The following is a 17,410-nucleotide window of genomic DNA, read 5'->3' on the forward strand; positions in this document are numbered from 1 at the left end:
ATTACGTAGCCTTCCAAGAAACAAGAGAATTACCGAGAAAAATACAAAAATCAGCAGTTAATTTTTGTGAATCCAAGCAAGAAACCCAATCAACATGTTTGAAAGCCGGCTAGAAGCAGGAATGAAGAGGAAGGGCGCAACTAGATCCCTTTGCACTGTCGATTTCAAATATCATAAAAGATAATAAAATAGTTGTAATATGGGATTGTCATGACGTGGCTTAACAACATATTGGCTTGGTTTGTGGACAATAAGAGTAATATCGAGGCGAGAAATATTGAGATATAGAATACGTCCAATAAGTCGACAATAAACACAAGGATCTTAACCGTCAAAACATTAAGCTTGATATGGTTTCATCAAATTGAACGATAACTATTTCTATTTATACCATCAGTAACTTTCGCTTTCCTTGAAGAGAAAAAAAAATCCCACTGATTCTTTCACTCATTTTAATAAAAAATTAGCAATTTAATGAAAATCTAAGTCTGTGCAAATTTGTGGTTGATTAGTGCACAAAATCAACAATTAAATAAATATACTAAACCTACCAATTTCAGCTAAAAAAACTGGTTCTAATGTAGTTTTTGTTTGATTTCTAACAATTTCATACCAAATATATTTCTATTCATTCTACACATGTGAGAATATTATTTTCAAACAAAAAAAATATATTTCTATTCATTCCACACACGTGAGAATATTATTTTCAAACAAAAAAAAAAAGAATGAATAATACTGTTCACCCGTTAAATTTTGACAAATTTAAGGGAGAAACTATTGAAAATATATAATTTTATATTTTTAAAAATAAAAAACTGTCAAAGGTGGACAATAGAAAGACAAGTGCTACTGCTAACATCGAACCCGGTTGCACGCTGTTGTTGCTGATAAACTGGGCCCTAGATGCCGGGCCCATGTTAATACGGCCCAACAACTCAGGCCTCAAAGACACGCTAATTTAGCGCGCCAACAAACTCCATTTATATAGCTTCCACCCACGCGCGCTTCGAGTCAAGGCGTCACCGGACAAGTTATAGAAGTCAGAACCAGGAATCTCAAACACGAGGCTCCTCTCTGCACTCTCTCCACTTCACTCTTCCTCCTGCTCCTTGCGGCTTGAAGAGATTCAACGAAGGTGTAGTTGCTCTTGATTCTTCTATTTGGAGAGTCTAAATCGTTGATTTGAATATGCCCGGACATAGTCGACGGAATCCTCGAAGCCGAATTAAATCATCCTCCGCCGTCGACAGCGGCGACGACGACGCCGTCCGTCAATCTCCGGATATCTCTACACGCCACAGAGATAGAACTAAATCGCGTCACTCAATTCGCATTTTCAATGTTAATCTCAAGGTCATGGTAGGTTTTAGCTTCATCGCGTTCTTCGTCATACTGTATTTGATCAGAAGCCTGATGGCAGTCGGAGATCATCAGACTCCTAGGGTTATTACGCCATTTCCTGCTCCAAGAGTTATCGACCTTCCTCAGGTGGACACACTTCTTCCATTATTTCTGTTTTGCTATTTATATTTTTAGTTCCAACTCTTATGCGGTTTTCGAGACAGTTTCAAGGGGAACATAAAGAGAGCTTGTACTGGGGAACTTATCGACCTCATCTTTATCTTGGAATGCGAGCCAGGTACTTTGTTGAGTTGAAAATAAAGTCTCGTCGTGTTTTCAACAATTGAACTGAGTTATGTGTTCGTAATTCCAGGATGCTCAACTATTCAATTTGAGTTTGTAGGAAGCACTGTGTTGTACCACATAACCTTAAGCGTGTTTGGTGGTTGGAATGGCTCGATTCTATTTGTTGTGTTATGGAAATCAATTTATGCACTCCAAATCATTTTAAAAAGTCGGTACATATTGTTGGATTATTATAAATGACTTTATAACATGTCTAATAAATATAACAAAAAATGTCTAATATAAACGAATTTCTAAGATTAAAAGCTATTGAGGTAGTTGCATTTTTTCTAAGGCGAGTGGTCAACTGTAGCTGTGTTGTTAGATTTTAATTTTGAATTAACTATTTTAGAGTTTCTATCTCCATGATTCCGTTACATAATGATGGTTCACTGTAATGATAATCTAGACTTCAGCCAATTCTTCTACATCTATTTTCAATTAAAGGTACAAAGGAACACATGCACTTGGCGTAAGTGCGATCACATATTTTACTCTTCTCCACTCTATTAAATGGTTGGACGAATACATAGTTTTTTAGCTAATAAATTGTTCTCTTATCTCTCAGGACTCCACGTTCATTGCTTGCTGGCTTGATGTGGTTAGGTGTTAAGAATGGAAGATATTTCATGAGGCATGTGTGCCAAGATTCCGACGAACTAAGCTCATATGGTTGGACTCATCATAATGCACGTGATTTTGGACATCAAGTTCTTGTTGACCAGGACATGACTTTGGCAACAAGTTTTCTGAAAACAAAGGAGAGTGGTAGTGGCTATGGTGGAGATTGGACTGTTCGCATTGAAGTTAATAGCAAGAAGTAAATGGCTATTAATAAAAAAGTATTTTAAGCACTGTTTGCATTGATGTGGCTTGAAATACTAACTTGTTAGTGAGTAGATGTATGGTAACTGGATTGGAACTTATTTTGTGGACAGTTGTCGTTGGTAGTAGGTTAGTTCACTAAAGATCTAGCCTTGCATGTAAAGTCCTTGATGAACATTTGTCGACTTCTTGTTCCTTCCTTTGATTGGGGATTAATAATTCACTTTATTCATATGCTTCACATATTGGTAAATGATTGGACTACTAGGTGCACATATTCTCACACGCTAAAAATATCTTTCACCTGTAATGGGTAATGTCTAGCTTGGGATTTTTCTTGTGCATCCATCTTCAGAAGACAATTAGGCATCGGAAGGTGTTAGAAGAAAAATGAAGTGTATTTTGCATTTGAAAAAAATTCTCGTAATATAAATATAAATGATCTGAGGTATTATTGAAAGTTAGTTTTTTCTTGCCCTGTAAGTAATGTACTCACGTTGAAGCATATATATCAATAGAATCTTGCATTGCTGACCATATGGTTATGTCATCTAACACACTTTCCACTTTTTGATGTACGAGTCGTCTTCTTATTGAGCCACTTGTACTGGAACCTGTCCTGCAGGATTCAGAATCAGACTATTAGTTTAATTGAGTCGTGGACTTTGTGAATATTTGTTAAATCTGTTTTAACTTGCAACTTACATGATGTGTAGGCTTGAGGCTTGGAATAGTTTTTTTCCCCTTTTGAGAATATGGTTGATTGTATCATGCTTCTTTAGTAAAGATGAACAAGTTCTTATTATTTATTGCTGAATTTGCAGATCTGAGGAGGCTGATGAAATGTTAAGAACTGGACATCTTTTTTTCTATTTGGCAGATGAAGATGGAAATTCTTTAAGTTTGAGTAGTGATGCCATGGACATGCATGAGACTTCACTCCTAGCATCAGGTTCACGAAGCGATATTGGAAATTGGCAGTTACATTTAAAATCTAGGGTAAATTCCTGAAAGTAAAAGCATGAGGTCTCTCTAGATCTTTTTTTTGAAAATTTTTCTTTTTAAAAATAATTTTCTTAGTTTCTTCTCTGGATTCTTTTCAAATGAGGAAGTATTATTTCTAGTGTGAGAAATTTCCTACGTTAGATTTATATGAATTCTTATGGACTAGTGTTGGCATTTACTACTTCCAATCCACTTGCAATTCCTGAAGAAAGAGAATGTGCTTTTTGCAATCCAAAAAAAAGCATTAAATTTGGTCAACTTCCAATCTATTGACTCTCTTGAGCTATATATTGTTTTGATCATCTTCCATTCTATTTTCTGCATTTTTTACTCTTTTAACGGGACCACATCAGTAAAGATCTCCATAATCATCTGTTCTGCTGTAGCTTTCAACCCTCAATCCCTCACATCTCAGTCAAATAGCTTAATGAACATCTGATAAGATTTCTCTTTCTCATAATCGATTGTTGAAATTAAACTCTTTAATTTCCTAAGTAATTTTAGTCTGCCCCTTTAATGGGGTACCATTTGGATTCCTTTAACTGTCAAGTTAGAAAGCCTTCCATCTCATCCCCCAGTTGACTTCTCCCCCTCAAAATCTCAGAATTGGTGTGGTTATTGTAATTGGGATTGCTTGTGACATAATCTTCTTTGTTTTCTCATACTATTTGCATTTTTTTACTTGATCATTGTGGTGAATCTGGTGATATCATTTTTTTTTTCCTTTCATATGGTTGCCCCTGCAGGAGGATGTGAAAATCCATTATAGTGGGTTTAAGACTGCACATTTTCACAATTTATCTGAACTTGTCCAGGAAAATCTTGGTACACAAGTAGGTTACCCTTTTTTCTCCTCCTTTTGTTTTAAATACATGTGGATGCCCCATGATGTCTGATTTTTTTCCCTGAATAATCTTATGGGGTTTACGTATCTGTGATGGACATTGCACTAATATTTCTTTCAATTATCTGTTTTACCAGGCAAGAAAATTTGGTCGACTGCAGCTATCTGATACATCTGATGATTCTTCAAATATTTTAGTTTTCCAGGTTGCTTTTGTCATATCATGGAGAAAGTGGAATATTTGAACCATATGAGTGACATCATTTTCTTGTTTTCTTATGTGCGATTCATTTATTTGTATTTTGCAGATCTCCGGAAGAATTCCATTTAAAATAGATATGACTTTCATTTCGGGAACTGGGTTTCCAGGTTCTAGAGAAGAGGAACGTGTCAACCGTCTTACAGGTGTTTACTGTGAATCTTATTTTGGATCCACAAGATCCAGTTAGTAGTTGCCCATTGGCATGGCCCAAATTTAGAATTGAGAAAGGAATTAAATCTTTGTGTGCTTGTGTGTTGATAAGAAACAACTGAACTGTAAAAAGTTGTGAAATTAGAAACGAGGATAAGGAATCATTAGCCTCAACAGTGCATCAAAGAAGAACATAGAAGGGCTATCTAATTGATTTGAATTTTTTTTGTGTGTATGCGCTCAGTCATTCATGTTATAGGGAAACCATGTAGAAGTCAAGGGAAAAAGAAAATCCTTACAAAAATTATTTCATTCATTTCCACATGTTCTGGAGAGTCTAATTGTTTTTATGGTTATGTATGTTTACACAGGTATGTCAATTATTCATGAAAAGGTTTCTTATTTTTTTGTGGCTTCCATTCTTCATGTATTGTTTTTGTTTCCCCACTTCAATTAGGTTCATCATTAACTGATCGATTAAAGGAGAAACAATTAGAGTTTGATACCAAATTTGAGAAGTGCTTTGGTTTGGCAAACAAGGTACTTATAGTTTGGAGATATTCTCGATCTATTTGTCATCTTATATTTTCTATATTTTGAATTTTTGTTGCATCTTCAATCATTTATATGTAATATTTATCTCTTCACGATGGAGCTGGATAAGGATAAACCAGTGCATGATTTATTTCAATTAGAAATTTAGTAGTATGTTGATATAATACTTCATTGAAATCTACAATGGCCAGCCATAAAGTTATTAAAAATAAGATTTAATTGGGTTTAATTGAGTAACTACTGGTGGACATAGCGCATAGCTGGATGTTATTTGGATAGCTAGAGCACCGACTCAAGATACCATTTCAAAACATCCAAAAAAGAAAGAAAAGGAAGATTATGGTGACCAGGAATGCTTTGAATAGGAACTGAAAAATATTACTATACCTCCAAACATTTCAATGCTTTTGATTTTCCTTTCAAGCAAGACACGGTATGAATGCTTTTAAAGATTATTTGAGATATGTGATATGATGGTTGTACACTCGCGATCACATTCAGCTGTAAATAAATTTTTATATCATGAAGCAAATTCTATTTTCAAAATGCAACATTTCCCAATAACAAATTAACGTTAAGTAACCAACAAAATATATAACAAGTTCATCAAATAATAATCTCTCATCTTAAACATAAGTTCTCATGTCACCCTTTTTTTAGCATTTAGTTTTTGTAGCGATCACTTGTGGGTTTTTCTGTAAAAAGGAAAATTAATTTCCTATCTTAGTTTATTTTTAATATTTCTTGGTGGTAAAAATGTATGATCCATCCTTCAAGAAAAATGTGTCCCTTATGTTTGAAAAAGGTAGTAAGAATATCTGACACTTTAAACATGTATCTGAATTGTGTGTCAGAGATGTCTGACACTGATACACACGTACAGCAAAGCATCAAAAGTTGGATGTGTTATCCTATTAGGCAAAATGCATGTTTGGCAATCTTTTCCATAGTTTATGTTCAATACAATATATACGGAGTTCATCTAAAAAGTGGCAGAAGAAAAGCACGGGTTTCCAACTTCTAATTGATATTTGCTTCTTTGATGCTAGATTATATTCTGTTCAAGTTATTAATCTTGTAATTTTTCATTGATGGATCTAATCTTGCTATTATGCTCAGTTTGATTTAGAATCCACAACTGTTGGTAAGGCTGCTGTTGCAAACTTATTAGGTGGCATTGGCTATTTCTATGGCCAGTCCAAAATTGCACTCCCAGGTGCCTCTCATGTAAGTGATTGGAGCTTTTCCTCATTCATTGTTGGCATGTCTGGAAGATTTTGTAAACATCATGTCATTGTTACAAAAGCCTCTCCATTATGGATGTTTTTTTTCTCTCTTTTCCAGCTCACAAATTCTTCATTTATTTTATCGTTAAATAATCTCTTTTTAATGACATCCCTCTCATAGTATGAGCAAGTATACCTGTTTTAAATGCTCCATCAGCCTCGATATTTATTCGAGCATTTTTATGAAATCTCCTTCTAAAATAATGAATCTTAAGGACTGGATTTTAGTGCTCTGGAAGTGAGTAGACATAGACACTGGATGATACAAATAAACTGATGATGTTTGTTTGGATGTTTGATAATTTTACAAGATGTGAGTGCCCATATTAGGCAAAGATAAAGAAGCAAAAGAATAGGGGAATGAGATTTCCTCAGCAAAGAAAAACAATCACAAATACGAACTCCATATACTCTGCAAACCAAGGGAACTGGATAAAATTTTACAAATATTGCATTAAATATTAATAATTATTGAATCATATTCAATAGATCGTTGAATAATGTTCAAATAATTATAGAATCCAATTCAATAATTACTGAAAATATGAGATTGAGTAGAATTAAGTAATTATTGAAGACTATTAAGTGATTATTACTACTTTTGTAACTACTTGTGATTGGCCTGAGAAATAAACATAATCTACAGATTTAACGTTCTCGCATCAATATTATTGAACTTGTATTTTGTAATTTTCCATAACATTGTTCATTTTTCTTTCTATTTTTCAGTCTCCATGTTTCTATTTGTATTCTATTCCTTTTGCATTGAAACCTGTGAACATTTGTATCTTATTAATTTGACCTCTGAGGAAATTCTGCGCTAAATTTATTGCAGCCCAGAAGTCGTGATAGTTTCCTTTTTTATTGGCCTGCTGAGCTTTACACTGCTGTTCCATGCCGTCCTGTCTTCCCTAGGGGATTTTTGTGGGATGAAGGCTTTCATCAGCTGCTGATCTGGCAAGTGCTTATTGTTTCTAGATGTGCAGTTTTTTATATCATCAACTGCTGATAGATTATTTGTTTCTTGGATATGAAAAATTATTGACACCTTTACCTACATTTTTTCCAATGCTGAACAGGCGATGGGATATTTATATTTGCTTAGATATTCTTGGTCACTGGTTGGATCTAATGAATATCGATGGATGGATTCCACGCGAACAAATATTAGGGGCTGAAGCTCTCAGGTGATAGCATGTTCAAATTTGTGATGTTAAATTATGCTCAACCTGTCCTGAAGTATCTTCCACTTTGTTTTTATAATTTTATTGCAGTAAGGTTCCGGAGGAATTTATTCCTCAGCATCCAAGCAATGCGAACCCACCAGCATTATTTCTAGTCATGCGTGGTAATTTTTTTATAATTTTATTGCAGTAAGGTCCTGGAGGAATTTATTCCGCAGCGACCAAGCAATGATAACCCACCAGCATTATTTCTAGTCCTGTGTGACAATATATGTCTATTCCTGTTATGGTATTCTGGTTATTCCCTCCCCCCCCCCCAAATATTTAAAGATATTAAAGATATTGAGAAAAGAGAGTTTGGGCGAGACCACCCCTGGATTAGTAGGGTGGACCATGATCATAATGCTTCGAGTGGAGTCCCAATACCCTAGTTATTTAAAAAAATGAAAAAGAAAGGAAAGAGAGCATAATTGTAGGGAAATGAGAACAAAGAAAACAGAAATCACGATGGCATGCCAGTGGTGTTGGGAGACATTCATAGTAAGATGTAATTAGAGTTTCACCCCTGTAATTTTCACTTGTATTTCTGATGGAGGAAAAGAAAGTTGTTTACAATGCAGAATGCTCCTTATATATCTGCTACATGAAAGATATATTGTATTGTAGATTATGCACGAAGCTCTGAATTACTTCTTTCTTCTTTGTTTATATAAATAAGAAACAACAAATGTTGATGAACATTAATCGAAGGTCCAATATGAGGAACTTTTAAGAATCCTTAGAGACGATGAGTTTGCTACCAATCCTTGCCACTACATTTGATGAGAGTTTATTTCTTGAAATCATATATCTTCTGCATTTCGCCAAACACTCCCATATACACTTGATTGTATACAGAAATCTGAGCATGCGTAAGTGATGTGGTGGTTTTAAACTTTTACAAGCTCTACATTTTCTGCTTTTGTATATAATCTTGTTCACCAGTAAAGATGAACTTACTTTATTATGGTAGTAGCATATAATTGTGATCTGTAACATAAGTTATAAAAAACTTTGGTTAAATCTTAGTCGCTATGTGGTGATTTGATTTGTTTCTTCTTGTAGAGTTAGTCCATGGCCTAAAGAGAAATGCATTTACGGCCAAAGAGAGCTCAAAGATATCTTCATTCTTAGAAAGAGCTTTTGTCCGCTTGGAAGCTTGGTTCCAGTGGTTCAATACTACACAGCCAGGTGTCTGCATACATGTGCCTTTTGTTTTTGCAAGTTCTATTTATTTTTAGGAAGGTAGTCGGCCACTCAATGGTTCTTTCACTATGCATGAGAACATATCTTTTTTTAATCAAGATATATGTATGTGCGTGTGTGAGGAACACAGGAAAAGAGGAAAGCAGCTATTACTGGCATGGAAGAGACAGCTCACCAATTCGTGAACTTAACCCTCAGGTTTCATTCTAAACTCTTCTCTCTTTTTCTGTCGTACACTATTGGTGAAGTAAACAGAGCCCTCCATCACTTGTACATCTTTACCTTATCAATACGACTATCCAATTATTAGTTTTTCCATCGTCAATTATTGAAAAAAATATATATATTGATCTTTATAAATTACTTGGGGTAATTTAGATTCTCATGCTGGTATGTGGCGTGGTGATAGTGAAAGGAAATCCTTGTTTGAAAACAACTCTTATTTGTACATGGTGCTGGGAAGGCCAATAGTCCATTTTTTTTTTTTTTTCGAAAGAAACAAAGAACCAAGAAACCCAAAAAGGGGGAGACAACCTAAACGCGGAGAGTGGAGAGAACGCTCCCCTAAAGACTATACAATTACAACTTTCCAATCTTGCATAATAAAAAACAAACAAACTGTAATTACAAAGTAGATTAGTGCTTTGTAATTAAAAAGTGGATTGAAGCCAATCATGAAGCCATATGCTTGATATTCACCATTTTCAGTTTAATTATACAATAGTAAAGAGAATAGAGAGAACTAAAGTAGATTAGTTATGCGCCTAAGTTAATTTTGTTGGACATCTGTATATGTTCAAAACTATTAACAAAATTGGAGTTCATCACAGGGCAAATCATCAAATATTTTAAAAGAATAAGGGAATTTCTGTGAACTTCTTTGTCTGTAGGACGTTACAGAAACATATTTCTCTTAGACTTCAAAATAGTGTCTTTGACATTTCTCTTATCTATGCATTATCAATATGCTAGACTTACCAACAAAGTATTACATGATATCAAATTGTTCGCACTTATAGACACTGATGTCTGGATTGGACGATTATCCTCGTGCTTCACACCCAAGTGAGGATGAGCGCCATGTGGACCTCCGATGCTGGATGCTTCTTGCTGCGGATTGCATGCATTCAATTTCTGAGCTTTCTATGAAGGGAAAGGAAGTTGGAATGGTAATTCGTCAAGAGAGATTAACTTAGTATCTCATAGGTTTTCTTTTCTTCAACTTATCATGAACTTATGTGATGCAGGTATATAGTTTAGCTGCAAACACACTGTCGAATTTTGAGCTTCTGAATCAGGTTGGTTGTCACTTTCATCTCTTCTGGAAATGTATTTTATAACGTCTGTATGGATTCCTCAGGTTTCCTTCAACTCAAAATGTATTTATGTAGGCGATCTTTTTTTTTTTTTTCAAATTTCATTTTAATATAGGAATACATATTAAGCTCTAGACCTCTAATATGACTATAATTGATGCCTTATCAGATGCACTTTGATGATGCTTATGGAACTTATTTAGATTTCGGAAATCACACCGAAAAGGTATGATCTCTGTATTTTCATTGTCTCTGCAATATGACTGTAATTTAGTAGTATCCTAGAAATCAACTCTACATATGTGGGTGGGTGGGGCATGAATTTTATTCTTTGAATTGCTGTATTTTTTCTTCTAATCTATGTAGGCCAATTGGAAACACTCTTGTAATTCCCGGTTGTTTTGATGATTTCTCATTTGGTCTTTGGTACTTTTTTTTTAATAAGAAACTTGTATGTATTAATCACAAAAGGCGAAGACCATCTAGGGGCAGGGGATGAGGGAGCCCCCTCCCAAGAGCCTAAAATAAAACCCCATATGCATATGAGGGATAAAATTCTTAGTTTCCCACATATGAATTTGGCTTGTGAGGAGTTTACGAGGCTGTTCCTTTATTATGGATTAGGTATTGTTTGAGAAATTACAGAATGAACATTATCACAAAGGCTTCAAATTTCCATCTCCATTAAGGATATAGCTACTGAGTGTTAAGAGTCTATTCTTGTGTTTTGTAATGCAATGATTGATGTCATGTAGGTTCGTTTAATTTGGAAAGAGGTGATGGTAGAGCAGGGATATACAACTCGACAACTTATCCGGGAAGTGTTAGAAACACCGACACTGAGAATGGTTCCTCATATCGGTTATGTCAGTCTTTTTCCATTGATGGGGAGGATCATTCCACCAGTAAGTTTCAGTAACATGAAATTATTCACATGTTTATTTTCCGGTGCTGAAGAGGCTTGAATTTTTCTCTTCCTCTCTCCAACAGGAATCTTGGATTCTTGGGAAACAGCTTGATCTTATTTCAAATCGAAGTGTATTCTGGACAAATTACGGGCTCCGTTCCCTGTCTAAAACAAGGTAACTATATCAGAACTTGTAATTCCTGATGAATTCTGCTGTGTATTATATGGACTAATTTGGCTCCCAAAACTCCATGCTGTAGCTCGTTATACATGAAACACAATACAGAGCATGATGCGCCTTATTGGAGAGGTACCATTTGGATGAACATGAATTACTTGATTCTTTCAGCACTCAACCATTATGCCACAGGTATCCGTAATGCCATCATTTCCTATCTAGACTCTAATGGGAACCTCGTTTTCTTTGCTTTAATTACCTTACCGTGACCCGAATTTCAGAGGATGGACCCTATAGAGAAAGAGCCCTAACTATTCGGGATGAGTTGAGAAGCAATTTGATTAGGTATTTTCCTCCTACAAACCACTTCTTTCTAATTGTTTCATTGCGTACAGGAAGCTTAGATTGTTTGGTTATTGGTGCAGAAATGTGGTTCGAAATTATCACCAGAGTGGATTCATATGGGAACAGTACAATCAGAAGACGGGGAAGGGAAAAGGTGCGCATCCATTTACTGGTTGGACGTCTCTGGTGCTGTTGATCATGGCAGAAGCTTATACAGAAAGTTAGGATGACTGTATCCCTATCCCCTTTCTCTTGCACTCTAAAAACTTATAAACAACAGTTGGAGCACATGAATTGAATTGGATGCAGGAGACATTTTGGTAAATAACGTGGAAGAGATAGATCGACGTTTAAATTAACCCATGGATTCATCTCGGTAAGCCATTCATAATTTCATTTTATTATCCATATTTATTAAAACGTTTCAAACTTTTTTCCCATTTGCGACGAGAAGGGTTTGAGGGCATTGTCGTGTGTGACACAACCGTTTGTTTAATAACTCAATTTTTCAAGTTTCAAATTTTTAATTGTATTCGACACTCTTGTGATCCATGCAATCTCTAGAATGACTTTTCAAAAGTTCCTTTTATCTCTATAACATAATAAGAATTGAAGGTTATACTTATAATTTTTATTTTTTTTGGAAAAAAATTAAAAATATCATTTACAGTTTCAAAAATAGAAAATTAATCTTCCACCTGATAAGATCTTTAAAAACAAAAATCCATACCATATTAAATAACGTTTAGTGGGAAATGGTAGAAGAGGTTTATTATTATCATTGATGTAAGAAAAAAATCATTAAGAGAGAATTTTAAGAAAGAAGAGAAACCGAGAAACGGTTAGAAGTGTCAAATAAATTAAGCTTCTAAAATTTTTTACAGATTTTTCAATCCTACTTCTAACTAACTAGAAGTCTACTAAACTTTTGTTCCTTTCAAAAACTTTACAATTTTACAAAAGAATTGAAAACTAGAATGAAACACCAAAAGCCTAAAATAAAATAGTTATAAAACAGCCTTTTTTTTGTTCTGAAAGGAGAAAATTGAAATGGTTATCAAATAATCCGGTATAGAGAACACACGACTGAAAAAGCAATAATTTTAAATTCTCTTTAAGGTATTGATTTCTCTAAATTTCATAATCTAACCTACTTGATTCTTTTGTTGTAAATCTTCGGCAGAAATTCCAGATCCTTCTCCTAGCTCTATATTTTCCCCCAAACCCATTGAAATATTTAACATCATCCAAGTCTGCGTGCCCTTCCTTCTTAAAGTCACTCAAAAACATGCCTGACTAGCTCAAGAGGTTACTCAATATAAGCATACCTAACCTTAAGAAGTTACTACATTTTTACCCTCCCTAGCATAAGCTTTCGTAACAAGAAGCCTACCACCTAAACGCACAGATTTCAGAGATTCTTCACGAGTAGGATAGTCACCTCACCTGACAAGAAAAAGATGAATCCGACGCCTTGCAGATGCCAACATAGCAACTGTTCTTGCTGCCTCTGAACCCCATTATAGTTTCCTTTTAACACTGCATCGAATTCAAACCGAATAAGTATTAATCAGTTCAAGTTGACCCAATGTTAACCAAGTACTAACTCTGGTTTTTCAAGAAATGCTGGCCACCACTTGGCAAAATTACTTGTGCAGTACATAATTTGTGAACACGGATTTTTTTTACTTCAGAAAAATGAAGCAAGAAATATCTATCACAAAACAAAACGATCAACTAGAAATCTGAACTTGATTTCTTTTAACTAGCATCATCTGTCATCTCTTTGTCTTCAGCCATTATGATTTCCATATCTCTAACATCTCGCTTTAAAACAATACCAAGTCTAGCAATGGCCTCGGTCTGCTGCTGCAAAACCTGACACACGACATGCAAATAAAGTTGAATAATAAATTGGACAATAACATGACGTATTTATCAAAAATTGCACCCTGTTAACTTTTTTTCCAGCAAAACTCCAAACACTTAAATTATACGCACCTCCTGCATATCGGCAAGACTCTGCTCGTGTATTTTTGCTGATCCTTGAAGATAGATGGAATTACCAGAATTGGAGCCATTTGCTTGACCACGAGTAAATGTGAGCAAATTTTGCACCCTCCTAGAAAGCTCTGCGCCGGATCCTTTCAACTGAAACGTGTCCAAGTACATTATTTCTATGCAACCTTTTGGGATAAGTAACATATTTTACCCCACTGACTTGATAAAGAGGAATATGGCCTTTAAACATTTGAAATATTTTTGAAATTAGAATTACTCATTACAAGTAAAATAACTATAGAACATATTATATTTTGGAATTGTTTACATATTATATTGATAACAAGGATAAATTTGAATTTGATCAAACTATACGGAAATGACCTACTAACTTCCCAAGAGAACTTTAGTGTCTTATTTGGCAATAAAAGTAAAATGGGTGAGGGATACCCACCTGCCTCGTTATTAAAGCTAACTTCTCAGCCAATTCAGCCTCCCCTTTCATTACAGGCACTCGGCAACCCTTACTTTCTAGTGCCTCCACAATTCTCATGACCTAAATTTGGAAACAAAAGAAGGTAAACTTTAATTTAGATGCAGTTTGGCATAAGAAGCATAATTAACCTTTTTTTTCTTGGGGGGTGGGGAGGTGGGGGGTGATGAGAAGATCAAACTCATAGCACTTTTTTGCATATTTGCTCATTTATTAGCTGAAATAATACATACTCTCAAGAGACGCCTTTGTAGACCTTGCTCCTTCTGCCGCAATCTTTGGACCCAAGGTAGAGTGTCAGCTAGAAAATGCCTCTGAAGCTGCATCAAACATCAATCAGGAAAAGAAAACTTAAATTTTATCAATAATGGAGCAGAAACCTACCATTTTGACATTGCTTTGGGTCATCCGCAGTCTCTCAGCATCAGAAAGAATGACTTCATCTTGAATCTACATTAACCCCACTAGAGCGTCAGTCCAAGAAACCAGGGTATTTAAGTCAGCAAACACAAGTTCATTACAAAGAAAAATATATGCTTCAAATGGGCAAAAAAGTATGCACAAAAAATAGTTTCAAGAAATGAGCTAATGTCAGGATTTTTTAGATGTTAAAAAATAATTTTACTAACAGTAACTGAAACGAAACAGATTCTTAATTTCACAACTTTCAAGAGCATTTACTTGAAAAAAGAATACCGGAAGTACATGCAGAGGCAGGCTCAGCACATTACAACTACGAACACGTACTATCGGTACATACTCAAACAGAAAGATAATCATATTTACGCAAGACCAAATTTTGTAATCATAAATGGAAACAGAAAACTTATCAGGAAGCTATCACATTTGTTTCACCAATCATTGATGCATCGAATAAAACATAATTGGCATCCTATCAAATATGACTCCAAGACATTTTATGTGAGTTGAATAATTAAAAATCCGTTTACCTTTCTTACATAGTTTTGAAAGTCAATAGCAAATGGACCATTATTATTATATGGAAGGGAAAAGAAATAACTACTTGCCATGCATTAGCATTTGTCAGCATAATGACATCCGGCAAGGGCGAATATACTGCAGGCACAAAGGCGGCACATATGCCGCGAGAAAATTTGAAATTGTCCAATATATACAACATCTAAAACAATTTTGCTGGTTTTTTTTTTAAATGATAACAATCTTGGTCAATATAAGAATTTTATTCTCTAATAATGTTAATCCTTGATTTGTAGATTTAAATTTAGTTTTTCTTCACCGTAATAATTGAAACCATAATTTCACCAAAAATTGAAATCTTTCCTAATTTTAAGAATTCAGTTAGTCCTCAAACAATTGTTTTTATTTAATTAAATAAAACTATTATTTATGTCAAAAATCATTAAACTAAATATTTATTTCAAACAAAATTGTGGAAATAGACGAATATTAAAGCAGTTAAAATTAAGTACAATATTGAAAAGAAAATATAATTAATATAAAACATAACTAATATAATCATTGAGTTAAAAATAAAAATTAATTTAATATTGTGAAACAGGTGAACTAAACATATAATTATACAGTCACTGGTGCCATCTCTCAAATGAAACTTTAGATCACCCACTGATATCCAGAACCCAAGTATCAAATTGGATCCATGATGCAGGAAAAAAAATTGATTAATATTAGTTAATGCAGCAGAACAACACACCTGTGAATTCACCACCAGTGAAGGAAATGATGAAAAAGAAAATTGAATCTATAACAAAAGGCTATGCTAAAAACTCATAGAACATGATGAACTAAGCATATACATGGAAGACACACACAACCTTCAAGCACTGAGACAAGAATCTTAAAAAGTAATCAAAGAATTTCACACCTCATTTTGCAGTAAATTGAAAAATTACCTTCAAGCGCTGAGATAAATCCTTAAAACCTTGAACAAGCTGTGGCCACAATCGCTCTCTATCAGCACTTTCCATGCCTTCCAGCTTTGTCATAGCCTCAGCCCACATTATCTGGCAATGCAAACTATTCTCTGAACTTAGTGCAGAATCCAACGAAAAATAATACATAGAAATAGATTTAAAATTTTCAGACTTAAAAAAACACGAAATATTGAACTCACGTCTGATACACCAGCAGGCTTAGCCCTAAATTGAGGATCGGTTACACTGAACAATAAATGCTGCAAAATCATCACAAGCGTCAATTTAGAATCTACTGTAAAATGATGAGCATATTACTTCCATGAACTTATAAGAAAATTAATCATATCCTTCGTTACGATAATCGACACTCAAGTATAAGTACAAATAAAAACATAAATGCCAGTTTATAACAGGGAAGCAAACCTTGAAAGCATACTTAGGGTTTCCTGCCTCGTCCTTGTAAGCCTCAACAATTGCCTGATGCAAACAATGAAAGAAAAATAAATAGGCGCTGATACAGAAGAAGAAAGGAGATATTGCTAGGTCTTGCCGATTACATTCAGAACGTACTTGAATATCTCGATCTGCCATGGAGAAAGGAAGCGGCGCCACCGGAGCCATCTGAGTGGTCAATTGAGCATTTGGAAAGGGAGTGGACTGAGGCGCGGCAAACGGAGTCTGGAAACCGAATCCTGTGGCGGGCGGTTGCTGAAACAGCGGTGATTGCTGCTGCTGCTGTGGCTGTTGTGAAGGCTGAGAAGAGAATGGAGTGGAGAAGAGAGACGATCCGAAGCCGGTGCCAAAAGTCGACGTAGACGGAGTCCCGAAGGCAGGAGTTGAGGAAAGGTTTCCAAATGCGGGAGACGCCGACGGAGTTCCGAAGGCAGGAGTGGACGACGGAGTGCCGAAGGCAGGAGTCGATTGTGGAGTGCCGAAGGCGGAGGAGGACGGTTGAGCTCCGAACATTGTACTTGCAAGGGAGAGTCGGAGAGAAAACCTAAATTCTTAAACTGAAAACGCCATTTGAGAGTCGAAACTAGTGTTCCAGTTCGACGAAAAGCCTCTCTCTGTTCTTTTCTTGACAGGAAAGGGGTTTAAGTTTTAAGCGAGGACCAGAAGTGAAGTCTAGGGCAGCAGCGACTGCGAATACTTTTGCCGCGACTTTTGGCAGAACAGAACTCGGTCGGGTCGACCCGTTCAATTTTCAAT

General features: G+C 35.3%; 2 protein-coding genes across 2 annotated transcripts; one reads left to right on the forward strand and one right to left on the reverse strand.

Annotated features, from left to right (window-relative positions):
* Positions 1-999: 999 nt before the first annotated feature.
* GCS1 (glucosidase 1) lies at positions 1,000-12,150 on the forward strand. The gene is made up of 22 exons (XM_022296111.2): positions 1,000-1,491; positions 1,569-1,642; positions 2,258-2,509; positions 3,339-3,513; positions 4,266-4,352; positions 4,501-4,569; positions 4,672-4,768; positions 5,233-5,315; positions 6,450-6,557; positions 7,452-7,573; positions 7,696-7,803; positions 7,891-7,964; positions 8,905-9,030; positions 9,176-9,243; positions 10,065-10,214; positions 10,293-10,343; positions 10,531-10,587; positions 11,117-11,266; positions 11,352-11,443; positions 11,529-11,638; positions 11,728-11,791; positions 11,872-12,150. Exons 1-22 carry the CDS (start codon positions 1,192-1,194, stop codon positions 12,014-12,016), a joined length of 2,562 nt encoding a protein of 853 aa, XP_022151803.1. The 5' UTR covers positions 1,000-1,191; the 3' UTR covers positions 12,017-12,150.
* Positions 12,151-13,337: 1,187 nt separating this feature from the next.
* On the reverse strand, positions 13,338-17,348 carry LOC111019650 (nuclear pore complex protein). Its single transcript, XM_022296047.2, has 9 exons — positions 16,772-17,348; positions 16,625-16,678; positions 16,399-16,458; positions 16,178-16,288; positions 14,670-14,735; positions 14,519-14,605; positions 14,247-14,348; positions 13,793-13,942; positions 13,338-13,669 (listed from the first exon to the last, which is right to left on the reverse strand). The coding sequence occupies exons 1-9, from the start codon at positions 17,165-17,167 to the stop codon at positions 13,553-13,555; spliced, it is 1,143 nt and encodes a 380-aa protein (XP_022151739.1). The 5' UTR covers positions 17,168-17,348; the 3' UTR covers positions 13,338-13,552.
* Positions 17,349-17,410: the final 62 nt, after the last annotated feature.

This window comes from Momordica charantia, assembly GCF_013281855.1.
Source record: "Momordica charantia cultivar OHB3-1 chromosome 9 unlocalized genomic scaffold, Mcharantia_2.0 BLBB01000009.1, whole genome shotgun sequence".
NCBI classification, from domain to species: domain Eukaryota; kingdom Viridiplantae; phylum Streptophyta; class Magnoliopsida; order Cucurbitales; family Cucurbitaceae; genus Momordica; species Momordica charantia.

Coding starts and splice junctions, on each gene's coding strand:
- GCS1 (XM_022296111.2), top strand. CDS start 1,192: ATGCCCGGACATAGTCGACGGAATCCTCGAAGCCGAATTAAATCATCC. Junction 7,574..7,695: donor TTTCATCAGCTGCTGATCTG/GCAAGTGCTTAT, acceptor AATGCTGAACAG/GCGATGGGATATTTATATTT. Junction 11,792..11,871: donor TTGAGAAGCAATTTGATTAG/GTATTTTCCTCC, acceptor TTATTGGTGCAG/AAATGTGGTTCGAAATTATC.
- LOC111019650 (XM_022296047.2), bottom strand. CDS start 17,167: ATGTTCGGAGCTCAACCGTCCTCCTCCGCCTTCGGCACTCCACAATCG. Junction 14,606..14,669: donor CCCAAAGCAATGTCAAAATG/GTAGGTTTCTGC, acceptor TGTTTGATGCAG/CTTCAGAGGCATTTTCTAGC. Junction 13,670..13,792: donor GTCTTGCCGATATGCAGGAG/GTGCGTATAATT, acceptor GTCGTGTGTCAG/GTTTTGCAGCAGCAGACCGA.